Source organism: Schistocerca cancellata, chromosome 2, assembly GCF_023864275.1.
Source record: "Schistocerca cancellata isolate TAMUIC-IGC-003103 chromosome 2, iqSchCanc2.1, whole genome shotgun sequence".
Classification (NCBI taxonomy): domain Eukaryota; kingdom Metazoa; phylum Arthropoda; class Insecta; order Orthoptera; family Acrididae; genus Schistocerca; species Schistocerca cancellata.
The window spans coordinates 73,630,241-73,657,782 of NC_064627.1; the positions used below are offsets into that span (position 1 = coordinate 73,630,241).

The 27,542-nt window shown below is 44.9% G+C and overlaps 1 protein-coding gene across 1 annotated transcript in view; it reads right to left on the minus strand.

Moving 5' to 3' along the window:
• The window catches only part of LOC126150929 (uncharacterized), a 66,696-nt gene that overhangs the window by 26,989 nt on the left and 12,165 nt on the right, over nucleotides 1-27,542 (minus strand). The window contains exons 2-3 of the mRNA XM_049915908.1: nucleotides 21,179-21,301; nucleotides 10,368-10,502 (exon numbers count right to left, since the gene is read on the minus strand). Coding sequence (XP_049771865.1) covers nucleotides 10,368-10,502; nucleotides 21,179-21,287 — 244 coding nt within the window. The 5' untranslated portion in view covers nucleotides 21,288-21,301. The remainder of the gene's footprint in view (nucleotides 1-10,367; nucleotides 10,503-21,178; nucleotides 21,302-27,542) is intronic.

The following is a 27,542-nucleotide window of genomic DNA, read 5'->3' on the forward strand; positions in this document are numbered from 1 at the left end:
TCTGCTGACATTATAAAGAAGCACTACAAAGCACACGTCGGCAGCAGCGACCTGAAAATGGCGTACATGTCTTCTCCTTGAGTCAGAGTAACTGCCGCTCATGCTCGAAACTGCGATCGTAGCGCCGCCGCATGAAGAAATACAATACTGGCCATTAACATTGCTACACCACGAAGATGACGTGCTACAGACGCGAAATTTAACCGACAGGAATAAGATGCTGTGATATGCAAATGATTAGCTTTTCAGAGCATTCACACAAGGTTGGCGCCGGTGGCGACACCTGCAACGTGCTGACCGATTTCTCGTACAAAAACAGCAGTTGACCGGCGTTGCCTGGTGAAACATTGTTGTGATGCCTCGTGTAAGGAGGAGATATGCGTACCATCACGTTTCCGACTTTGATTAAGGTAGGATTGTAGCCTATCGCGATTGCGGTTTATCGTATCTACATCTACTACATCTACATCCATACTCCGCAAGCCACCTGACGGTGTGTGGCGGAGGGTACCTTGAGTACCTCTATCGGTTCTCCCTTCTATTCCAGTCTCGAATTGTTCGTGGAAAGAAGGATTGTCGGTATGCTTCTGTGTGGGCTCTAATCTCTCTGATTTTATCCTCATGGTCTCTTCGAGAGATATACGTAGGAGGGAGCAATATACTGCTTGACTCTTCGGTGAAGGTATGTTCTCCAAACTTTGACAAAAGCCCGTACCGAGCTACTGAGCGTCTCTCCTGCAGAGTCTTCCACTGGAGTTTATCTATCAACTCCGTAACGCTTTCGCGATTACTGAATGATCCTGTAACGAAGCGCGCTGCTCTCCGTTGGATCTTCTCTATATCTTCTATCAACCCTATCTGGTACGGATCCCACACTGCTGAGCAGTATTCAAGCAGTGGGCGAACAAGCGTACTGTAACCTACTTCCTTTGTTTTCGGATTGCATTTCCTTAGGATTCTTCCAATGAATCTCAGTCTGGCATCTGCTTTACCGACGATCAACATTATATGATCATTCCATTTTAAATCACTCCTAATGCGTACTCCCAGATAATTTATGGTATTAACTGCTTCCAGTTGCTGACCTGCTATTTTGTAGCTAAATGATAAAGGATCTATCTTTCTGTGTATTCGCAGCACATTACACTTGTCTACATTGAGATTCAATTGCCATTCCCTGCACGATGCGTCAATTCGCTGCAGATCCTCCTGCATTTCAGTACAATTTTCCATTGTTACAACCTCTCGATACACCACAGCATCATCTGCAAAAAGCTTCAGTGAACTTCCGATGTCATCCACCAGGTCATTTATGTATATTGTGAATAGCAACGGTCCTATGACACTCCCCTGCGGCACACCTGAAATCACTCTTACTTCGGAGGACTTCTCTCCATTGAGAATGACATGCTGCGTCCTGTTATCTAGGAACTCCTCAATCCAATCACACAATTGGTCTGATAGTCCATATGCTCTTACTTTGTTCATTAAACGACTGTGGGGAACTGTATCGAACGCCTTGCGGAAGTCAAGAAACACGGCATCTACCTGTGAACCCGTGTCTATGGCCCTCTGAGTCTCGTGGACGAATAGCGCGAGCTGGGTTTCACATGACCGTCTTTTTCGAAACCCATGCTGATTCCTACAGAGTAGATTTCTAGTCTCCAGAAAAGTCATTATATTCGAACACAATACGTGTTCCAAAATTCTACAACTGATCGGCGTTAGAGATATAGGTCTATAGTTCTGCACATCTGTTCGACGTCCCTTCTTGAAAACGGGGATGACCTGTGCCCTTTTCCAATCCTTTGGAACGCTACGCTCTTCTAGAGACCTACGGTACACCGCTGCAAGAAGGGGGGGGGGGGGGGGCAAGTTCCTTCGCGTACTCTGTGTAAAATTGAACTGGTATCCCATCAGGTCCAGAGGCCTTTCCTCTTTTGAGCGATTTTAATTGTTTCTCTATCCCTCTGTCGTCTATTTCGATATCTACCATTTTGTCATCTGTGCGACAATCTAGAGAAGGAACTACAGTGCAATCTTCCTCTGTGAAACAACTTTGGAAAAAGACGTTTAGTATTTCGGCCTTTAGTCCGTCATCCTCTGTTTCAGTACCATCTCGGTCACAGAGTGTCTGGACATTTTGTTTTGATCCACCTACCGCTTTGACATAAGACCAAAATTTCTTAGGATTTTCTGCCAAGTCAGTACATAGAACTTTATTTTCGAATTCATTGAACGCCTCTCGCATAGCCCTCCTCACACTACATTTCGCTTCGCGTAAATTTTGTTTGTCTGCAAGGCTTTGGCTATGTTTGTGTTTGCTGTGAAGTTCCCTTTGCTTCCGCAGCAGTTTTCTAACTCGGTTGTTGTACCACGGTGGCTCTTTTCCATCTCTTACGATCTTGCTTGGCACATACTCATCTAACGCATTATGTACGACGGTTTTGAACTTTGTCCACTGATCCTCAACACTATCTGTACTTGAGACCAAACTTTTGTGTTGAGCCGTCAGGGACTCTGAAATCTGCTTTTTGTCACTTTTTCTAAACAGAAAAATCTTCCTACCCTTTTTAATATTCCTATTTACGGCTGAAATCATCGATGCCGTAACCGCTTTATGATCGCTGATTCCCTGTTCTGCATGAACTTTTTCAAATAGTTCGGGTCTGTTTGTCACCAGAAGGTCTAATATGTTATCGCCACGGGTCGGTTCTCTGTTTAACTGCTCAAGGTAGTTTTCAGATAAAGCACTTAAAAAAATTTCACTGGATTCTTTGCTTCTGCCACCCGTTATGAACGTCTGAGTCTCCCAGTCTATATCCGGCAAATTCAAATCTCCACCCAGAACTATAACATGGTGGGGAAATCTACTCGAAATATTTTCCAAATTATCCTTCAGGTGCTCAGCCACAACAGCTGCTGAGCCAGGGGGCCTATAGAGACATCCAATTACCATGTCTGAGCCTGCTTTAACCGTGACCTTCACCCAAATCATTTCACATCGCGACATTGCTGCTCGCGTTGGTCGAGATCCAATGACTGTTAGCAGAATATGGAATCGGTGGGTTCAGGAGGGTAATACGGAACGCCGTGCTGGATCCCAACGGCCTCGTATCACTAGCAGTCAAGATGACAGGTATCTTATCCGCATGGCTGTGCAGCCACGTCTCGAGCCCTGAGTCAACAGATGGGGACGTTTGCAAGACAACAATCATCTGCACGAACAGTTCGACGAAGTTTGCAGCAGCATGGACTACCAGCTCAGAGACCATTGCTGCTGTTACCCTTGACGCTGCATCACAGACAGGAGCGCCTGCGATGGTGTATTCAACGACGAACCTGGGTGCACGAATGGCTAAACGTCATTTTTTCGGATGAATCCAGGTTCTGTTTACAGCATCTACATCTACATCTACATTGATACTCCGCAAGCCACCCAACGGTGTGTGGCGGAGGGCACTTTACGTGCCACTGTCATTACCTCCCTTTCCTGTTCCAGTCGCGTATGGTTCGCGGGAAGAACGACTGTCTGAAAGCCTCCGTGCGCGCTCTAATCTCTCTAATTTTACATTCGTGATCTCCTCGGGAAGTATAAGTAGGGGGAAGCAATATATTCGATACCTCATCCAGAAACGCACCCTCTCGAAACCTGGCGAGCAAGCTACACCGCGATGCAGAGCGCCTCTCTTGCAGAGTCTGCCACTTGAGCTTATTAAACATCTCCGTAACGCTATCACGGTTACCAAATAACCCAGTGACGAGACGCGCCGCTCTTCTTTGGATCTTCTCTATCTCCTCCGTCAACCCGACCTGGTATGGATCCCACACTGATGAGCAATACTCAAGTATAGGTCGAACGAGTGTTTTGTAAGCCACCTCCTTTGTTGATGGACTACATTTTCTAAGCACTCTCCCAATGAATCTCAACCTGGTACCCGCCTTACCAACAATTAGTTTTATATGATCATTCCACTTCAAATCGTTCCGTACGCATACTCCCAGATATTTTACAGAAGTAACTGCTACCAGTGTTTGTTCCGCTATCATATAATCATACAATAAAGGATCCTTCTTTCTATGTATTCGCAATACATTACATTTGTCTATGTTAAGGGTCAGTTGCCACTCCCTGCACCAAGTGCCTATCCGCTGCAGATCTTCCTGTATTTCGCTACAATTTTCTAAAGCAGCAACTTCTCTGTATACTACAGCATCATCCGCGAAAAGCCGCATGGAACTTCCGACACTATCTATGAGTGTGCTCCCTGCCGCCGTTGGATAAGCAGCTGAGCAGCAAGTCGTATACTCCTAGCTCACTCATTTGTTACATAGTTTAATTCTTAATTTCTTTGCGTGTTTTTGGTACTTGCATTGTTTAATTCATAAATTTCGAGCGTATTATAGTATTTGAGAGTTGTAGCATCGCGTTTTAGTACCTGAATAGTGTAAATTCGCGTAGTCGTTTGTCTACTGTTTTGTTTTGAACGGCCAGTGTCGGTTGGTCGCAGTCAGTGTGCTCCCTGCCGCCGTTGGATAAGCAGCTGAGCAGCAAGTCGTATACTCCTAGCTCACTCATTTGTTACATAGTTTAATTCTTAATTTCTTTGCGTGTTTTTGGTACTTGCATTGTTTAATTCATAAATTTCGAGCGTATTATAGTATTTGAGAGTTGTAGCATCGCGTTTTAGTACCTGAATAGTGTAAATTCGCGTAGTCGTTTGTCTACTGTTTTGTTTTGAACGGCCAGTGTCGGTTGGTCGCAGTCAGTGTGCTCCCTGCCGCATCATGATGATCGCATCCGTGTTTAGCGACATCGCGGTGAACGCACATTGGAAGCGTGTATTCGTCATTGCCATACTGGCGTGGTGGTATGGGGTGCCATTGGTTACACGTCTCGGTCACCTCTTGTTCGCATTGACGGCACTTTGAACAGTGGACGCTACATTTCAGATGTGTTACGACCCGTGCCTCTACCTTTCATTCGATCCCTGCGAAACCCTACATTTCAGCAGGATAATGCACGACCGCATGTTGCAGGTCCTGTACGGGCCTTTCTGGATACAGAAAATGTTCGACTGCTGCCCTGGCCAGCACTTCCTCCAGATCTCTCACCAATTGAAAACGTCTGGTCAATGGTGGCCGAGCAACTGGCTCGTCACAATACGCCAGTGACTACTCTTGATGAACTGTGGTATCGTGTTGAAGCTGCATGGGCAGCTGTTCCAGTACACGCCATCCAAGGTCTGTTTGACTCAATGCGCAGGCGTATCAAGGCCGTTATTACGGCCAGAGGTGGTTGTTCTGGCTACTGATTTCTCAGGATCTATGCACCCAAACTGGGTGAAAATGTAATCACATCTCAGTTCTAGTATAATATATTTGTCCATTGAATACCCGTTTATCATCTGCATTTCTTCTTGGTGTAGCGATTTTAACGGCCAGTAATGTAGAAACGGAACTTTTTTTGTGGACGCCCCTCGTATATCAGAGCTGTTTTTTTATGTTTTTGGAAAGATGGGAGATGTTTAACTGTTGAAAGCATTTTTCTTCACATGGTCCAAGAGCCTGTACCCTCATGGCAAAGTACAGTCGTCTGGAACGAATGCTTTCAGCTCGGCCGTCGAAAATAGATACGTGCAATGAACTGCACAATAGGCTACATGTAATAAACCGCACAATAGGCCATCGTTAGCATGATGCTGACCGAGGCTACTTCCCCCAAGACAATGCGAGTGCCGGTATGCTTGCTGGTCCCCTACCCTGTGAAGTGGGGGTCGTTTCGCTCCTCTACACGCCACCTGTCTCGCACATGCGATGCTCGTCACTTCTAAAGCTCACACAGAAAAGCAACTGATAAAGCCAGCACCGTGTTACATTAAAGGAGGTTACAAAGAGGAAATAAAATCAGTACACACAATCAATGTAATCTCAGGAATCCATCTAATTCAGCCCCCTCAAGTCGCATAACCAATCATAAATAAATGAAGAGAGACAAACCAAATGGCTTTCCACTTTTCAACGTATGAATACGAAAGTATGTTTTTATGCTTCTCTCATCGATCTTTTTATAGACAAAGGAATTGTACTAACATTTGACTGTTGACATTTCTGGATTATTTTTTGAGCGGAGAGTGCAACAGTTTTTTTTAAGGATTTTCCCAACTTTGTTATCAAACCATCTCCAATCCACTTACCTGTCACATATTCCTGCAGTTCACGATTTATAAGTTTTGTCTGTACCCGTAGTTCCTCTACATGAATGATATAAAGACTAAATGATACCCATTGATTGTCTAAATTTGATGATAAAATCAGATTATCTTCTCTTTCTATCGTAAAAGCTCTCCAGCTTTCTTGATGGATTCCTTAACTTTAGTAAGCATCGTGGATATGATGACATAGAGGCCGTTGTCTAAACTGACACTTTCTATAAGGTCAGGCCTGAACACCACAAAATGTCGGGCAACTAAGAACTGATTAACGTGCTCAGGGGAACTCTGATAGGAACACTTTACCAAATAGTGGTACTTATGAATAAAAGAAAAGTTTGTGTAGAAAGACAGAGGGTCATAGAAAATATTGTACAGTGATATGATAACGCAAGCAAAGAAGCAGTGGGAAAGATTTGTGATTTTAGGTTGGGCTATCTTACGGACTGGTGTCGGCGGACATGAGATGACCAATGCCCTCTTTGGAATCTATTAGACAACTATAGCTGGAACACAGTAAAAATTGCAACGTATAAACTCTTCGCCAATGACTATCCATCAATAGATGCAATATTAGGTGTATGTAACACACCGTGAATTTATGATCTTGTAATCAGAAACAAGAAAGCAGTAACTGTGGGTAAATGTAAATCTTAGAATTAGAGGACGTGAACTGAAGTTAATGAAGGAGCGTTACTTGACAATAGTTATTTTTAGGTTGTCATAAAATCAATGATGTGCCTAGAAATAAAGGTATAAATATACTCATGCTCATAAATTAAGGATAAAACTGGCGCTAAAAGCATAGGCACATAGGGAACACACACTACATAGAGCTGCAAGTCCACGGTATTGGTGATAAGTTGAGAAAAGCGTCCCGAAACACATGTGCTACAAAACGCCACTGTTTCCTGCGCATATACCCCGACATCAGTGTGGGATATGATCACCATGCACACGTAAACTGGCCAGACAACGAGTTCGCAAACTCTGGATAAGGTGGTCTAGCAGCTGATGGGGTATAGCCTCTCATTCTTGCACCAATGCCTGCCGGAACTCCTGCTGTGTCGTTGGGTTTTGAAGACATGCAGCGATACGTCGACCGAGATCATCCCAGACGTGCTCAATAGGGTTTAGGTCCGGAGAACAGGCAGGCCACGCCATTCGCCTGATATTTCCTGTTTCCAGGTACTCCTCCACGATAGCAACTCGGTGGGGCTGTGCATTACCATCCATCCGGAGAAAGGTGGGACCCCCTGCACCCCTGAAAAGGTGAACAAACTGGTGGAAAATGATGTCCCGATACACCTGACCTGTTACAGTTCTTCTGTCAAAGACATGCAGGGGTGTACGTGCACCAATCATAATCACACCCCACACCATCAAACCACGACCTCCATACAGGTCCCTTTCAAGGACATCAAAGGTTTGGAATCTGGTTTCTGGTTCACGCCAGATGAAAAACCGGCGAGAATCACTGTTCAGACTATACCTGGACTCGTCCGTGAACATAACCTGGGACCACTGTTCCAATGACCATGTTCTTGACACCAGGCTTAACGGGCTCTCCTGTGACCAGGGGTCAGTGGAATGTACCTTGCAGGTCTGCGGACGAATAAAACATGTCTGTTCAGTCGTCTGTAGACTGTGTGTCTGGAGACAACTGTTCCAGTGGCTGGGATAAGGTCCCGAGCAAGGCTACCTGCAGTACTCCGTGGCCGTCTGCGGGCGCTGACGGTGAGATTTCGGTCTTTTTGTGGTGTTGTACACTGTTGACGTCCCGTACTGTAGCGCCTGGACACGTTTCCTGTCTGCTGGAATCATTGCCACAATCGTGAGATGTGGTACATGGCGGGCCCGTGCTACGACCTACTGTGTTTGACCAGCCTCCAGACGCCCTAGTATTCTACCCCTCATAACGTCATCAATATGTGTTCTTTGAGCCATTTTCAACACACAGCCACCATTAGTACGTCTGAAAACGTCTGCACACTTACTCGCTGCACTCGTCATACCCTGAGCTGATTTAAACCCGCAAACCGCCCACCAGAGCGTTGTCTCAACATGTATCAATATTATCCTTAGTTTATGAGCATGAGTGTGTTTTAATACGTATAAAGTACGAAATTATGTACAGACGTATGTTATACAAAAGACAAAATTTTGTAATTTTGTGCAAGGCACGCTTATACAAAGGTCAGTGGTTGGTTGAGTGGGGGAGGGGCCAAACAGCGAGGTTATCGGTCCCGTCGGATGAGGGAAGGATGGTGAAGGAAATGGGCGGTGCCATTTCAAAGGAACCATCGCGGCATTTGCCTGAAGCGATTTAGGGAAATCAGAGGAAACCTTAATGAGGATGGCTGGACGCGGGTTTGGACTGTCGTCCTCCCGAGTGCGAGTGCAGTGTGCTAACCCTTGGACTACCGCGCTAAGTAGAGGCCAGCGGGTAATTATTTGTTAAAGAGCAGATAACTAAAAATGTGGCAAAATTTTTGAAAGATGACAACAAAGGAAACAGTAGCGACAAAAATTCATCTGTAGAAAAAATATGTGTAAGGTGTGCTAGCTCTGTGCTTCCTACAGTTTCTTGCAAAAGATAATAAACGGCAGAGCACAGTGGAGGGCAGGTAATAACAATAATGATAATGGCAATTCCGTGTAGCGCAGTGGCACGGTGCAAGTCTTTCAATTGGGCGACACTTCGGCGACGTGCATGTCCCTAACCTACTCCAGTAACCCTGCCAGGGTGAAATGGTATTGCGGATTGTTACATTAGACTCATAGACAGCTTTCTGCAGGACAGAAAACTGTATGTCCGAGTCGACGATAAAAACTCCGAAATGAAACTGATCTCCGCAGGAATTCCGCAGGGCTCTGTCATTTCGCCTCTACTTTTCAACTTATATATAAATGACATCCCAACAGTCCCCCTTGTTACGGCGAGTTTTTATGCGGACGATACGGCCTTTCTGACAACTGGACGACACTTGGACCAGCTAATCGCTAGGTTGCAACGGCAACTTGCTGTAATGGAACGCTGGGCGCTGCAAAATATGATAACGATCAACCCGACGAAGACGGCAGCAGTTCTGTTCACACGGAGGAAACCAGTTCTGAACGACAGACTCCAAATAGCTGACCAATTTATCCCATGGTCACCGGGAGTGAAGTATCTCGGTGTCTACCTTGACAAAAAATTACTCTTTACGCAGCATATTGACGACAAGAAGACGGCAGCCCAGAAGATGGCCAGGTCGTTGATTCCGTTCCTGAAGAGTAAGGATCTCAACCCTAAGACTAAACTCCAATTGTATAAGGCAACGGTGGAACCCACAATGTTGTATGGCTCCACCTCGTGGGGAACTACGTGCGTCTCCAACTACAACAAACTCCAAGCGCTGCAAAACATTTGCTATCGATGGATCACAGGAGCTCCATGGTGGACAAGAAACGTCGACATCCGCACCGCACTCCACGAGACCACTATACAAGAGAAGGTCCATGACAAGGCTCTACGAGTTTTTGACAAGGTCGATGCCCTTAGGGACGAAGTTCGACAATTACAATCGGTAGGAACGGTAAACCCTGCAAGATGGCACAAGTATCGCGTACCGAAGTCAATAACGTTTCACCCCCATAGGCAATCTGTCATAACATGAGGAAGCAGTCACACATAACAGCCTTGACACATTTCACCCTCCACAGGAGATAGACATCACCAAAGACAGCAGGCTAAAGGACCCATTGCGTGCCCAAGCCTAACTGAATGCGTAGTAAATAAAGTGTATTCCTTTTATCCCTACATCCCATCCTAGAAGAATAAGTCATCAAGGATGATCTCTTCAGTCCACACTACACACACATAAGAATAAAAAAAAAAGGTGAAATGGATAGTTGAAGGACAGGAGAAAGGCGAAAGACCTACCGCGAATAGAGATTCTGTTCGTGGGAGGAAGAACTGTGATTGAATAAACAGTAGACGAAAACATCCAGCGATCTTGTGGGATGCACAGCTTGTATATAACTATGGTACGACGTAAGGCACAGTGCGGTAGAGCTGTGTGAGAGCAGGTGAGCTCTCAGCTAGTCGTTGTGCAGACAGTGCAGACGGAATCGGCGGGCTGAGAAGCAGGCGGCGCGGCGCGGCTTACTCACACAGCACGTTGAGGAAGTAGCCCAGCGAGCTGGCGTCGCCGCTGGTGCACTTGTACCAGCCGCTGTGCTGCCGGCTGATGGCGCTGAAGTTCAGGAAGCCGTCGCCAGACTGCGCCACAGGCGGCGGCCCGTCGTCTGCACAGAACACACAAACACGCCGTCCCGTCAGCACTAGAGATGGGGGATCCGCTCCTGAACTGATTCATAGAGTTGAATCTTTCAAAGGAGTGAACAATCAGTGATTCAGAAAAAAAGAACGGTGGCCCCAAACGTTTCCCACGGCAGAGAGAGAGAGAGAGAGAGAGAGAGAGAGACGGAGCATATCAGCGGCGCCTCTGCTGGTCAGAGCACAGTGCACGCCACACAACACAGCCGGCGCCGGCCTCTGCCCTCCTTCTACCTTGGCTGCCTGCATTGTGCAGTGCCCCATTGGATTTTGTGTTTCACATATGCCGTGCCGTCTCTGTGCGTCCTCTGGCGCCTGCAGTGTCTGGCGCAGCTTAACTAAGCATCGCACTCTGTTGGCGATCGTTTCAGTCGCACGTCCTGCCCTCTGGGCAGTTGATGCGAGCAACAGGACAGAGAGCCACCTAGCGGATAACATAGGAACTACTTGCAACAACCTGCTCGCAAGGGAATGGACGATTTGTCTCGGAGCGGGTGAGTTCACCGCTCCCCCCACCCTCGGAACTCGCCCGCTCAACGCTCACCCCACCGTTCTCGACTCTAGCCAGAGCGTTGAGCAAAGTGACTCAGGTGTCACTCTGGTCTCTGCGGTCTTAGCTCACGCAGTAATACAGCTCGCGGCTCGACCTGCGCGACTCAGTGCTTCTGCATCGGAGTTCGTCTCTACTGGATATTGTTCCTCGTGGTAATACCGCTATGTATATTACATTATTATGTTATGTATACATCATTTGTTTTTATTTTATTTTTATTTGTTTAAACTGATCAGATTAGGTTCCTGACGACTCCTCTTACTATAGGATTTTTACTACGGACACTCGAATTTACGCTTTAATTACGAGCGAACCGATAAACGTATCGCAAAATGTGATACACCAATATTTTCCTTTTTTTTGTTCTGCGTAAGGCTATATGCAGCACTTTCGTTTTACAGTCAAATTTATATTTTTTTTCTTATTCTGGTACGGATTTTGTGATTTTAGGCATCTTCGGAAGGAAACGTTCACTTTAAAAATATATGGCTTGCGATGTATTTGTATGAGGTTAATGAAATTTTAATACATTATAGCCAAATATATTGTTAATGTAAATCTCAAGTTACAACATTTTCCGATCACCCCAAAAACCACGATAGTGCAAAATAAATCAATAATCAAAAACTTTGTCATATCGTGGAAATTTCAATAATCAATACAAAATTCTTACTCATTATCTGTGTTATTTCAAAATAGGATCAATTAAGATCAAAATACAGGTATAGTACTGGAATAAACCAAGTTTAAAGGGCAATGTGCCTTCCATTTATTTTCTATTGTGAATGAGTGGTGAGTCATGAAAAAGAGCTAATTCATTTCAGGGAGTGAACAGTTCTGATCCGATCTCTGAAAAGAACAGTTTTGCCCATCTCTACTGCACAGAACACACAAACACGGCGTCCCGTCAAGACGCGCACCCGCTTCAGCGATGACATGACCGATATAACTATTGCTCACTTTACCTCTCCATTTCAGCTGAAACACCTTTGCATTACCAAAAGAAATTCTGCGCCAGCAGCTATCGAGACAGACAGCCTGTAATCATTGGTCCTTGTCTGGAAATGATTACGGCAGCGAGATACAGCTCAGAGGAGCTGTGCCACGTTTCAGTGGCACTCCCACGTCTGCAGTGGCTGCCCGAGTTCGCCATCGAGCCAGGTGTGAAACGCAGAAGCTGGACAAGTATTCAGGAGGGACTGGTTAAAATCGCCATCTGGTCGTCCAGATTTAGGTGCTCCGAATTTCCCCAAAAATAGCAGAGACGGAAGCCAGGACGGTTCGTTCTAAAAGGTCACGGGCAACTTCCCGTCCCATTCTTCCTGTATCTGAGCTCCTGCTGGGCTCTAAACCATGATCTTCCTTCTTTCCACAGCCCGTCTAGTGTCACGATTTATTTTGCAGTGACCACGTAGGTGGCCTGATCAGTGGCAGCTAGTGCAAAATTTTATCAATTGCTACAGTGCAGTATCCACTAGCCCTCTGGCTTACAGGGATAATAATCGTAACTATATTTAATATGTTAATTTTACGTATATGAATTGAACAGTTTAAATAAATTTAAATTAATAATTAACTGTTTAACATTGTGGGCAATAAAATAAAATGGCATAAAATGATGGTAGCAGCGGCAGTCGAATCTAGGACGAATAACTGCCATTGTGGTTGACCATTCAACCACAGCGTCATTACGTCAACTGTTCCTAAAAAGTCCGTCATACTCTGTGCTTCCACAACACGTTACAAAGGAAAGCACTGACGCAAGGCTGTGAGCAAACATAGCGCTCATAATGCCGGAAGGGATGGCGTCACATCAGAGCATGCACCGTCCGACACTTACAGCTACGTCCCTGTTCTGAGTTGATTGTAGTGCGGCTGACCACTGAAGCAGAACATGGTACTGGTTTCTAGCTATCGCGGAGCGAGCGCTACAAAACATGTTTTCGCCCATTTTATCTGCAAACTAGCATGTATTCGCAGAGAAATCGCTTAATTTTAGTATGATTTCTTGCTCATATTCGACGAGAAACAGCAAATTTTTAGTGCTATATCCACAGCGTGCTGTAACAGATTAGCACATGATAACTGGCCGCCAATGGACCAGATACTACCCATATCCTATCTGCATTACCTGACGAAAACTGAAGCACCCAGAACTTGGAGCATGTACACACTCCTAGTGTGTGTATAAATGATCAGCGCAGAATATCTCTGTGGCTTCATCTTTGAACCTCCCCCTCTCTCTTTCATAATTCTGTCATTTCATGACTTATTATTCACACAATTTTGTCACTCACTCTGTAGTATCCTAAATACATGCCAATGCTTGCGAGAAGACTATAATGGAACATTTTGTTTCACTTTTTCTTGAGATCAGTATCCTGAAAGGCTTCAACCAATAGACCTCTCATATAATTTTGTGCTTCTGCTTTTTCACATTTGGAAGAGTATCTTTTGTCTTCCTACATTTGCTCATGTTTTCCATGCCATAGAAGAAGATCACACTGGTAATCTAAACAGTGTGCTGCGTTTATTCTTACTTTAATTTCGATGTACCCAACATAGATAACCGCTCGTTTCGAATGAATGTGAGTGTAATTAGAAATGCATGCAACTACGCAGATTCAGGAGGAAGATATTGATTTGACTTTGCAGTAGCAGGCTGGGATGGTATTTCAGTGTAATCTTTGAAGTTAGGTCCGGCGGCGATAGTTTGTCATGACACTTTGTCGCACTACAGTTGGCTGTGCGTCTCGATAGATGCGGCCAAGTGGTTGGTCCTTTCTAATCCAAGTGCAGGGACGCTAACTTCAAAATTTCATCCGTTGAACGGAGTGGAACATTTTAGGTCGAAATAAATAGGTATCGTCCGTCACGTTTTCTGATTGTAGGATACGCCTGGTCTTACTGGCAATATCATCTTGGTGATGGGTCAGTGCGCCCAACAAATTTTGTTCGCTCACTGTGTGCAGAGGCGAGGCAGTTTCGGATTTAAACTGAATGTACTGCAATGCGGCAATCCGTTGCTGTTCCGCGGTCAATTATGAAAAATTTTGGAAATTTGTGGTAAGGTCTTATGGGAGCAAACTACTGAGGTCATCGGTTCCTAAGCTTACGCGCTACTTAATGCAACTTAAACTAACTTACGCTAAGGACAACACACGCACCCATGCCCGAGGGAGGACTCGAACCTCCGACGGGGGGAGCCGCGCTGGCCGTGACAAGGCGCTGCAGACCGTCTGGCTACCCCGCGCAGCAGTAATTATGACGTACTGTGTCTGTACATATATCAACAGTGATATTTGGATGACATTTAGATCGATTTTTTTTATTTCACTATGGGACTTAACTGCTGTGGTCATCAGTCCCCTAGAACTTAGAACTACTTAAACCTAACTAACCTAAGGACATCACACACATCCATGCCCGAGGCAGGATTCGAACCTGCGACCGTAGCGGTCGCGCGGTTCCAGACTGTAGCGCCTAGAACCGCTCGGCCACTTCGGCCGGCTACATCGATTTAGGTTTGTCTATAACTATAATATTCAAGCGTTAGGAACAGTACGGAATTATCGTGAGTGACGACTTTAGTATTTTATTGCGCAAATTCAAAAGGAACCGAACTTGGTCCTTAATCGGTCACGATGCACTTCATGCATCGTGTTAACCTTCTCGATTCTTTCCGCTGCGAGTCAGTAACTGACTTTGATGATTCATTTATCAGTGGGTCCGCAGCTCGTGGTGTAGTGGCTAGCGTTGCTGCCTCTGGTTTACGGGGTTCCGGATTCGATGCCCGGCCGAGTTGGGGATTTTCCCTGCCCGAGGACTGGGTGTACTTGTTGTCCTTATCATTTCATCATCATCATCAGGGGCGCTTCATGACAGCGCAGTTGAGCGCCCCACAAACCAAACATCATCATTATCATTTACCAGTGGAAAGTAATGAAATTTGTTTTCAATTACTGAGTGCATTTGAATCTTTGTGTGTGAACCATAATTCTTCTACGTGTTATGTGTTATGAACAACATACTAGAAATCCTGCCTGGTGTGGGGTGAGTATGGCAGTTGAGTGGCGTCTCAACGTCTCTTTTGTACGTTGTTACTAAATAACTTGAAAACTTAGGTCTCTAGAAAAAGCGTATCCCAGTTCAAAATGTAGCTACATTCAACTTGCTCCAAAAGGTGTTGTTCATTTTTTATGTAGGATTAGTTTTTGCGTGTAACGAGCGACAGAATATGAAAATCTCGCTTTAGGATTTTGAAGGGCAGTTAGAATATTGCGGGTTGCGTAAAACTACGATGGTAAGATCAGCCGAATAACCTTGTACGTGCATAACATCGAGTATTACGGAACATACTTCTGTTAAATTAATAAGAACGATTCTCAGAATCTTTCACAAAGGCTAACAATAACAACACTTTTTCAGCTGGTAGGATGCGAAGCAAAACTTTTGGTTCTTAGCTCCACATGTATGCCTATTACACCACAGCGTGGACCTACAAATCTGAATTTGTCCTATGTCATATATCACATGAAAGTTTTAAACGCCGATGAGTCATACCTGAAATTTTATTGCAACAAACTGTACCAATACTAAAATCATTTGTAGAGATCCTCAATGTGTTACTGTTTTGAAACAGGTTTTATTCAAAGGACGTAAATTACAATATAAAGCACACAAAATACGACCTTGATAAAATCCGATATGGCTCTTCCACGATTTTCAGCCAAAATACGCTGAGGTGACTAAAGCCATGGCACACCTCCTGTGGTGTGCGTACTGTAAGACCTTCGGTACACACACCATCAGATTATTTGACTTGCTGCTCTAACGGAGTAGGCGAGTGTCAGCAATATGTCTCGTGGTCTTATCGTGGCGTGTTTATCTTCTGCCGTTAGGTCAGCCTATAGAAATGCCACTTGCACGCTTAGAGTAGCAGATTGACGATGACCAACTTTAAACAGAACTTGATTAATTTTCACACACATTTATTAAAATAATAACAAGCAAAAAAGTTACTTAACTTGGTTCTGGATGCTATTTTCAATTGACGATCTGAAGTTCCTTTGGTATTGGTACGTTAATCTTATTCTCACATATATCTCTGATACTTGACAAAAGTGTCTATACATTTATCTTCATGGCTGTGTACCGGAAGATGGTAATCTTATTAGATGCAGACTGAAACTTGACTACAGACTGGTACAGACAAATGTAGAACTCGTACAGAGTGGTACAGACTAAGGCAGACTGGTACAGACTGGTGCATACAAACGCAGACAGGTACAGACTGGTGCAGACAAATGCAGACTGACTAATCGGAGGTCTGTACACTCGTTATAATACCTTGCGTGTTCATGTATCACTGCGTGAGTGTGATCCGCGAGGAGAAAAGATTCTACGTTAGCAGCAATCTCATTGGCTGCGTTACATATTAATACGCGGATCGGCGGAAGCAGAATTTGGTCCGTCTCTATGGAAGCGCCATCTCGTAGTGCGGAGACAGGCGAGCGCTGCGCCTGCGCTGTTGTGCTTAGCGGGGGGCGCTCTAGTGGGAAAGTTGTGTACACGCTGACTATGCGGAGCTATGTACACAACACCTCCTAACCTTGTGTCGTACGTAGTGCAGCCACTCGTTGGAAGTCCACTGCATAAATATTAAGCCATGCTACCTCTATGACCCTCAATCGGTGCGAAAGTATTTCGGGCACAGGATTTTGTGCACAAACTGTCCTCTCAATTATGTCCCATTAATGTTAGATGTGTGGCCAAATTATTCACTCAAATTATCCAGAATGTTCTTCAAACCAATTGCGAGCAGTTGTTGTGGTGTCACCGCCAGACACCACACTTGCTAGGTGGTAGCTTTAAACCGGACGCGGTCCATTAGTACATGTCGGACCCGCGTGTCGCCACTGTCAGTAATTGCAGACCGAGCGCCACCACACGGCAGGTCTAGAGAGACGTACTAGGACTCGCCCCAGTTGTACGACGACTTTGCTAGCGACTACACTGCCGAAGCCTTTCTCTCATTTGCCGAGAGATAGTTAGAATAGCCTTCAGCTGAGTCCATGGCTACGACCTAGCAAGGCGCCATTAACCATTTCTAGAGAGAGTCTCATTTGTATCGTCAAGAGCGATGTACCACAATGATGGAATAAAGTTAAGTATTCGAGGAGCTACGTACTTTTCTTTATAGCACTCATTACGTATCCTGTTTCAGACCTCACGCCAGCCGGCGTGTGTGTACGTGTGCCTTTCGGTTACCCGTCACTGTGGACTGGCTGTCTTGTCAGTCCACTACAGTTGTGACCTGGTGACATGGCGCATTGTCATCCATAAACATTGCACCGTTTGGGAACATGAAGTCCATGAATGGCTGCAAATGGTCTCCACATTACTGAACATAATCATTTGTAGTGAATGATCAGTTCAGGTGGACCACAGAACACAGTCCATTCCACGTAAACACAACCCACACCATTGCGGAGCTGCCATCAGTTTGTACGCCGTGTTCGTGACAAGTTAGTTCCATGCCTTCGTGGGGCCTGTGTCACACTCGAACGTCACCACCAGGTCTCACCAACAGAAATCGCGACTCATCTGAGCAGGTCACGGTTTTCCAGTCGCCTAGGGTCCAACCGGAACGATCACGAGACCAGGAAAGGTATTGCAGGTGATGCCGTGTTGCTAGCAAAGGCACTCGCGTTGGACATCTGCTGCCAAGCTCATTAAGCGGAGGTGTACTATCTTTTGGTTAAAAAAATATTTTTTTAAATTGCATTTTTGGGTCCATAAAAGTGTTTAAAATCCACCCCTGAAACGGTTTTTCCGAATACGGAACGGAAATGTTTGTGTTACCGCGGTTGAACAAAAAAATGCACCTGCCTGAAATCGGCCTTTTTCACGCACCAGTTTCTTCCTTTCGGAAGACGAGTTAGTCTACCGGGGCTTGGGAGGAAATACACAAAATTCGAATGGAAGTTTGAACACGTGTGTTTGGAAGTTAGCCCCCAAGCATTTGCATTCTGGTGCTAAGGCTGTCGAGATTGCGACTTTCCTGGCAGTGAGCAGCTTCAACGAAGGGTATTCAGCTATTCTGAAGACCATGACGACGATGGAGGTCACCCTGGGACTCTATTCGACACAGTTCGCCAAGCATTCGGATGACCACCGGTTTCAAGCGGCCGAAAACCGGTTGTCACCGGCCGTACGAGCGGCTCTGGAGCAGCGCAGGATGGCCCAGATCTAGCAGAACGCCGTCTATGAGGAAGAGGAAAGACTGGTTTATGGAAACGGAATAGCAGATTGAACGCAAGTTGCATAATATTGCATTTATATGTAGTCAAAACTACAAACACGTTTTTCTCGAAATGTCATTTTTTTATCGTGCCGTACGGTAACTTCAAATCTACTGAACCGTTTGGCATGATTCTTTGTTTCCGACGAAGCTAACTAAATTGTTTACGATTTGTACCGCTTTTATTCCGATCCATCAACTATAAATATTTTAACTTGGCCGACGAAGTCGATAAATCGATGAAGAAAACCCTATTTTATTTCAAATGGCCGCCAATTTGTTTCCTATGATCCAAATAACTTAAGCGAGGTTTAACTCCTAAAGAATCGTATTTACTTCGCTAACGTAAACTCAATTTTGATTTCAGAGGAGCCGGCTGACCAGTGACATACCGCGCGTGAGGTCTACATCGAAATTTTGTTTCGTTCCGACGGCACTTCCGCCTTTGCTCTTCGACATTTCCGGTCGAAAAGTTCCAGTTTGTAGAGGAAATATCAATAAACATTTTGACCAAATTTGACAATGATAGTTATAACACATACTGAGAAAAAAAATTGTCAAAGAACATGCTTTCTTCGGGCCAAAGATAGTAAACCTCCGCTTAACGCCAGATTTTGCGCACTGTCCTAATGGATACGTTCTTTGTACGTCCCACATTGATTTCTGCGGTTATTCCACGCGTGTTGCTTGTTTGTTAGCACTGACGACTCTACGCAAACGCTGCTGTTCTCGGTCGTCAAGTAAAGGCCGTCGGCCCCTGTGCTGCCCATGGCGAGAGGTATTGCGTGAAATCTAGTACTCTCGGCACACTCGTGACCCTTTGGATATCGGAATATCGAATTCCCTAGCGATTTTAGAAACTGAATGATCCGTGCGTCTAGCTTCAAATATCATTCCGCTTTCCGCGTTCAGAGTCTGTTAATTCCAGCCGCGCGGTCAGAATCACGTTGCACACCCTTTTACACGATGCGCCTGAGTGCAAATGACAGCCCAGCCAATGCGCTGTCCTGTTACGTATACTATGTGTACGCGATACTACTATCGTCTGTAATACATTCACATCGCTATAGCATGACTTTTGTCGCCTCAGTCTATACCTTTGAGAGAAGTGGAGCCACACTACCTCTCGCAACGTACACTACTGGCTATTAAAATTACTGCACCACGAAGATGACGTGCTACAGGCGCGAAACTTAACCGACAGGAAGAAGATGCTGTGATAAGCAAATGATTAGCTTCTCTGAGCATTCACACAAGGTTGGCTCCGGTGGCGACACCTTGCAACGTGCTGACATGAGGAAAGTTTCCAACAGATTTCTCACGCACAAACAGCAGTTGACCGGCGTTGCCTGGTGAAGCGTTGTTGTGATGCCTCGTGTAAGCAGGAGAAATGCGTACCATCACGTATCCGACTTTGATAAAGGTCGGATTGTAGCCTATCGCGATTGCGGTTTATCGTATCGCGACATTGCTGCTCGCGTTGGTCGAGATCCAATGACTGTTAGCAGAATATGGAATCTGTGGGTTCAGGAGGGTAATACGGAACGCCGTGCTGGATCCCAACGACCTCGTAACACTAGCAGTCGAGATGACAGGTATCTTATCTGCATGGCTGTGCAGCCACGTCTCGATCCCTGAGTCAACAGATGGGGACGTTTGCAAGACAACAACCATCTGCACGAACAGCTCGACGACGTTTGCAGCAGCATGGACTAACAGCTCGGAGACCATGACTGCGGTTACCCTTGACGCTGCATCACAGACAGGAGCGCCTGCGATGGTGTACCCAACGACGAATCTGGGTGCACGAATGGCAAAACGTCATTTTTTCGGATGAATCCAGGTTCTGTTTACAGCATCATGATGGTCGCATCCGTGTTTGGCGACATCGCGGTGAACGCACATTGGAGGCGTGTATTCGTCATCGCCATACGGGCGTATGACCCGGCGTGATGGTATGCAGTACCATTGGTTATACGTCGCGGTCACCTCTTGTTGCCATTGACGGCGCTTTGAACAGTCGACGGTACATTTGAGATGTGTTACGGCCCGTGGTTCTACCCTTCATTCTATCCCTGCGAAACCCTACATTTCAGCAGGATAATGCACGACCGCATGTTGCAGCCCTGTACTGGCCTTTCTGGATACAGAAAATGTTCGACTCCTGCCCTGGCCAGCACATTCTCCAGATCTCTCAGCGACTGAAAACGTCTGGTGAATGGTGGCCGAGAAACTGGCTCGTCACAATACGCCAGTGACTACTCTTGATGAACTGTGGTATCGTGTTGAAGCTGCATGGGCAGCTGTACCTATACACGCCATCCAAGCTCTGTTTGACTCAATGCTCAGGCGTATCAAGGCCGTTGTTAAGGCCAGAGGTGGTTGTTCTGGCTACTGATTTCTCAGGATCTATGCACCCAAATTGGGTGAAAATGTAATGACATGTCAGTTCTATTATAATATATTTGTGCAGTGAATACCCGTTTATCATCTGCATTTCTTCTTGGTGTAGCAATTTCAATGGCCAGTAGTGTATATTATGGGTACGCGATACTCCCATCGCCAGTAATACATTCATATCGCTATAGCATGACTTTTGTCACCTCAGTGTATACCTTTGAGAGAAGTGGAGCCACACTACCTCTCGCAACGTATATGTGAACAAAGGCGCGGGTCTTCAGCAGCGGCGGCGCTCCACGGGTGCAGCGGGACCAGGACACCAACTCCAGCTGACGCCTCCCGGCATGCAACGCGCGGTAGCTGGGACACTGCCCGCCTGCTGTACTGACCTTTGACCCAGACGGGCCTGGACGGAGGGTTGGCCTCGACTTCGCACCTCAGCGAGACCGGCATCCCTTCCTCAATTGGGAAGCCGAAGCCAGGGTAGCGGCTGATCATGAAGGACGGAGTATCTGTAAGCAGATGAGTGGAGTGGCAACATGTATCTCCATTAACGCGTAAACGTTAACAGTGAGTAAGTCTATGCTGAATGGCCTGAATAACTTTAAACTGAGAGTCGAGCTGAGCCCTCTCCAGACTACGCGACTGATTATCGAGAAGAACAATTCCAACTCGAAAACAAAAATTGTGAGCCCCTCTCATTGAAGGCTCTAGAGACACTCTAATACGAGTCTGAATGAAACTAATAGAACTGCATTTAATTTTATATTGGAGGCGGAAAATGGAAAACAAATGCATTCAGTCTGTTACCTCACACATACCACCTTCATGCACATACAGTGTGAAGCACCTAAGAAAGGCCAACTGAATAACTCAGCCACAATTAGAAATAGAAGAAAATATTTCAAACAAAAGCTGCTTACCTTGAAGTGTGGTGTTCAGGATACAGAATATATGATATTCAACTTTGTTGTTTTAAAAAGATTGGCGTGCTACATTACTTACCTTTCGATAGTAGAGTGCTTTGAAGACGTGCACGCTGCCTTAGGTTGTACAGCACTCATCTTAGCTGTTGACCTTTTGCAAGTACATTTGCAAACGCATAAGTAATTTAATGACGTCAGATAAGAGGGTCATTCCAAAAGAAATGCACATTATTTTTTTTTAAATCCATCTTTTATTCTACATGTTTGAAAGTTTTACAGTGTGTAGGTATATTCTTTAGGAACAATATTTTCATTTCACCACATAATTTCCATCCCTCTCAACTGCCGTACGCCATCTTGGAACCAGCGCCTGTATACCCGCACGATAAAATTCTGGACCAACCTGTTGGGGCCACTGTTTGGCAGCGTGCACACGGAAATCATCATCTTCTAACCTTGTTCCACAAGAGAGTCTTCGTTTCCCAAAGAGATGATAGTCACATGGAGCCAGGTCAGGACTGTAAGGCGGGTGTTTCAGTATTGTCCATCCGAGTTTTGTGATCGCTTTCATGGTTTTTTGACTGACATCTGGCCGTGCATTGTAGTGCAACAGCAAAACATCCTGCTTTTGCAGATGTGGTCGAACACGACTAAGTCGAGCTTGAAGTTTCTCCAATGTCGTCACATATGCAACAGAATTTATGGTTTCCACTTGGCATGCCGGCCGGAGTGGCCGTGCGGTTCTAGGCGCTACAGTCGGGAACCGAGCGATCGCTACGGTCGCAGGTTCGAATCCTGCCTCGGGCATGGATGTGTGTGATGTCTTTAGGTTAGTTAGGTTTAATTAGTTCTAAGTTCTAGGCGACTGATGACTTCAGAAGTTAAGTCGCATAGTGCTCAGAGCCATTTGAGCCACTTGGCATGATGTCCACAAACAAGAGCCCTTCGGAATCGAAAAACACCATAGCCATAACTTTTCCAGTAGAAGGTGTGGTTTTGAATTTTTTTTTGGTGAATTTGCATGATGCCACTCCATTGATTGCTTCTTTGTCTCTGGTGAAAAATGATGGAGCCATGTTTCATCAACTGTCACAATTCTTCCAAGAAATTCATCTCCACCATTCTCGTACTGTTCGAAAAGTTCGCTGCATACCGTTTTTCTAGTCTCTTTATGAGCCACTGTCAACATCCTGGGAACCCACCTGAACAAAACTTTTTTAACGTCAACACTTTCAGTATTCTGCAAACACTTCCTTCCCCTATCCCAACGTAGCGTGACAATTCGTTCACTGTGTTGCGGCTGTCAGCAGTCATCAATTCGTTAACTCTCTGCACATTGTCTGGAGTGTGTGCAGTACGAGGCCTGCCGCTGCGAGGACAATCCTCAATATTGCCGTGCCCGCTTTCATCACGTAACCTGCTTGCCCACCGACTAACTGTACTGATATCGACAGCAGCATCTGCATACACCTTTTTCAACCTCTTGTGGGAGTTTCCCACTGTCTCGTTTTCACAGCACAGGAATTTTATGACAGCACGTTGCTTCTGACGAACGTCAAGTGTAGCAGCCATCCTGAAGATATGCTGTGACGGCACCACTCACGGGAACAGGTTGAACTAAGTTTGAAAACAAGCGGGAAGGATGTATCTACACACCGTAAAACTTTCACACATGCAGAATGAAAACTGTATTTTTACAAAAATAGTGTGCATTTCTTTTGGAGTGACTCTCGTAGCTTTGTTACAGCATGTGTTCAAAATGGTGACCATTAATAGTTAGTCGTACATGCTGTAAACCGATTGCATGTGGATCATAGTGTACGTTGAATTTCATCCAAGCTGTTGGCAGAACAAGCTGGTCTACTACGGTATTTCACGTCTTCGTGAGTGGTTGCAGTTTCATTGCTGTCTCAGTGTACTCCACAAGTAATAGCTCACATGCGTTAGGTCTGGCGAACGTGCAAGCCACTTTATGCTGCCAGACCGACCAATCCAAGGCTCTCCACATCCGTTGTTCAGAACCTCTGTAATTCTCGGTGCAGAATCTGCAGGACATCCATTGTGTTCGTAGCACATGCCCAGTGGGATATATATCCTCTAGTGAAAGTGGCAGTGCCTCTTTTAACAAATGACAATACATCACTCTATCTTTCTTTTCAACATAGGATTATACAGCCAACAGGTTGCAAATAACTGTTTTGTACACTGACAAGGTTTCGCCACCTCTACGGATGTCTTCGTCAGAATGATATTTTGAGGAACCGTAAAATTACGTTGCGAGAAAGCAATGGTCAGAATTAAGAGCAGATATGCTAAAGGCAAAAATGTGTTTTATTTTTTGACTTGAGCATATGTGCTCTTAATTCGGACCATTCCTTTCTCGCAACGTAATTTTACGGTGTCTCAAAATTTCATCGGTAGAGGTGTCGAAACCTAGGTCATTGTGCCAAAAAGTTATTTGCAACCGGTTTTCTGTATACTCCTATATTAAAAAACTAAAATACGGCTGCTGAAAAACAGCCATGTTTAAAATTGCAACATTCCTCTATTTAAGTTCTCATAAAATAAGATGGGGGTCAATAAATCGACTATTTAAAGGACCGCACCACACGTTGACCGACCAAGGTCCTGGTTTGTCCACTTCTATCAGGCACTGTGCGGTGTCAGAGGACCACTAGTGCATGTTGCGAAGCTTGTCCTGCCCATGGTTTACGTATGATGCTCCGTTTGCAAATAACATCTTGGTCAAGAAAATTTCATCTGTTTGCATTTTCCGTGGCCCCCATTCGCAGAACTGAGCCCTTCGTCGAAAGTCATCGCTATGGACCTTTTTATGGAGAGATACGTGGTATGGGTGAAGTTTGTTGGAATATAGTATTCGCAGAATGCTTCGTTTACTAATTCCACCCTCGTGTTTGAGCTGTCTTGTTGTAACACGTGGATTGTGTGCTATAGCTGCTAAGACGTCAATTGCATGTCGCTCATCGATTGCTAACTTGAGCCATTCACGTATTTTTGCTATTGACGTTTCCCGTTTCGTGAAATGCATGTATTAATTTTGCAAAGATGGATCACAAAGGTGTCGCAAAATCAGGATACCGCTAAGCATGCAGTCGCACTGCTACTCTGATATTTTGACAGCGGTCGCCATAAATAGAAACAATGTCAACTTTATTTTTTCGCTTTTGTGCAGAACCTTGTGAAGATCCGATAACTTTATGAAGACGTCACCTGCTCGCTACGACAGCAAACCAAAGGCTAATGGTGTTCATACAACAGATAAACACACGAACCCTGCAATGAGTGGCACGTGCTTTACATTCGTTGTAAACTGTACACTAAATCAACCACATTGTGTTTATGTTTTGTACTGACGACACTCCATGATTAACGTGCAATGTCTCTTGCAGCGGTCTCTCCGCGATATTTTCAGAAATTTTATAAATTATATAACTCAGTACATATCTCTAAATATCTCTTCTTATCTTACCGATTATCAATGCAAAGTAGTTTCAAGCCCAATTATTCCTTGGAGCGTCCATTTACTCCATGGAATAGCTTCTCTGCTATCTATATTTTCTCTTATGAAAAGAATGAAGGAATTCTTGCCGATTAGTCGTGAAAGAAGGAGGATGTATATGTATGTATTGTTGAGCTAGTCGCCATCTTGATGAGATTCTGTATGAGAAGGAATTTAATACATGAACTAAACTAAAGTAAGTGTGTTCGCGTATTATTTAACTGATTATTATTGACAGTGTCTGCTTACTACGCTGTGTTGCACGGGATCAGTGGGGAACGTCTGATTTACACTGGACGAACCTGCCGGTTTGTATGCTCAAGATATCCAGTTACTTCAAATAAATAGGCTAACACGGTCTTACCAGCAGATCTCCGGTCTTCCCCATGTGATCACCGAAAGTTAATAATTATTACAAATGTTTTCAGGAGATCGACTGACAATTTTCGTCGCACCGAGACTTCGAAATGGCTTCACTGCCTTATGGAATTTAAGTTAAGCTCAATTTAATCAGGATAGAACAGTATTGAACTGTATGAATGTGATAAGCCTGCTTTGTGAATGAAAATTCCCTTAACATACGCATGTTTTTACTATCCTGATCAGTGAAGCTAAATCAGGCTGGTGTGAGAGAGGTTTTTAAATTTTAGATCCCACAAAAAAAATGTTAAAAACGGACGCTCATACATAACCAGATCTAACAGAAGCTATTAAATTGTACACGTTTTACAAACGCATTTACGAGTAAAATAACAAAGTTGCCTATCAGTCGCCTCTATCCTTCAATCTATGAAAAAATTATGAACGTGATTCTATATCGCCTTTGTAGCTCAGCTGACAGATTTTATCACTAAAAATGGTTGAGTTACTCATGTGATGTGTCTCAACAATGTCGCCTTGCGTGCATCTCAATCATCAGTGGTTGCCGCTGTTTGCGTCCGTTTCCAACCATTCTCGTGACAAATCACACACTCTCTCTCTTGATACTTGTCTCGAATAGGTCCCCACATTTCTCTGAATACAACTCACTATGGACCGGACGGTCACTCATATTCCCGTTTGATACTCGTAGCATTTGTTTCGCTATTAACTGTTCCTCGAGAAAAACGGCATACTGGAGACTAACCGAGAACTGTTGGTTGATTTGATCCCACAGTGCTACAAGGCTCTGTCGCATTTAATCTAGTTTTGGCGATTAATAATCATTGATTCCTTTGATTGCTTGTATGTCCCCTCTTAGTTTATTTACTAGCTCAGTACCAGACGGTGCACTCACGTTGAGAAAAGAACAGAACACCTTGAACGATTAGAGACAAGACGTTCATATTTACAGGACATGTACATCAATACGTAGACGTCTCTCCGTTGTTATCAACGGAGAGACGTCTACAGACGTTAAAGTAACCTCTGGCGTGCCACAGGGGAGTGTTATGGGACCATTGCTTTTCACAATACATATAAATGACCTAGTAGATAGTGTCGGAAGTTCCATGCGGCTTTTCGCGGGTGATGCTGTAGTATACAGAGAAGTTGCAGCATTAGAAAATTGTAGCGAAATGCAGGAAGATCTGCAGCGGATAGGCACTTGGTGCAGGGAGTGGCAACTGACCCTTAACATAGACAAATGTAATGTACTGCGAATACAAACAAAGAAGGATCCTTTATTGTATGATTATATGATAGCGGAACAAACACTGGTAGCAGTTACTTCTGTAAAATATCTGGGAGTATGCGTGCGGAACGATTTGAAGTGGAATGATCATATAAAATTAATTGTTGGTAAGGCGGGTACCAGGTTGAGATTCATTGGGAGAGTCCTTAGAAAATGTAGTCCATCAACAAAGGAGGTGGCTTACAAAACACTCGTTCGATCTATACTTGAGTATTGCTCATCAGTGTGGGATCCGCACCAGATCGGGTTGACGGAGGAGATAGAGAAGATCCAAAAAAGAGCGGCGCGTTTCGTCACAGGGTTATTTGGTAACCGTGATAGCGTTACGGAGATGTTTAACAAACTCAAGTGGCAGACTCTGCAAGAGAGGCGCTTTGCATCGCGGTGTAGCTTGCTCGCCAGGTTTCGAGAGGGTGCGTTTCTGGATGAGGTATCGAATATATTGCTTCCCCCTACTTATACCTCCCGAGGAGATCACGAATGTAAAATTAGAGAGATTAGAGCACGCACAGAGGCTTTCAGACAGTCGTTCTTCCCGCGAACCATACGCGACTGGAACAGGAAAGGGAGGTAATGACAGTGGCACGTAAAGTGCCCTCCGCCACACACCGTTGGGTGGCTTGCGGAGTATAAAT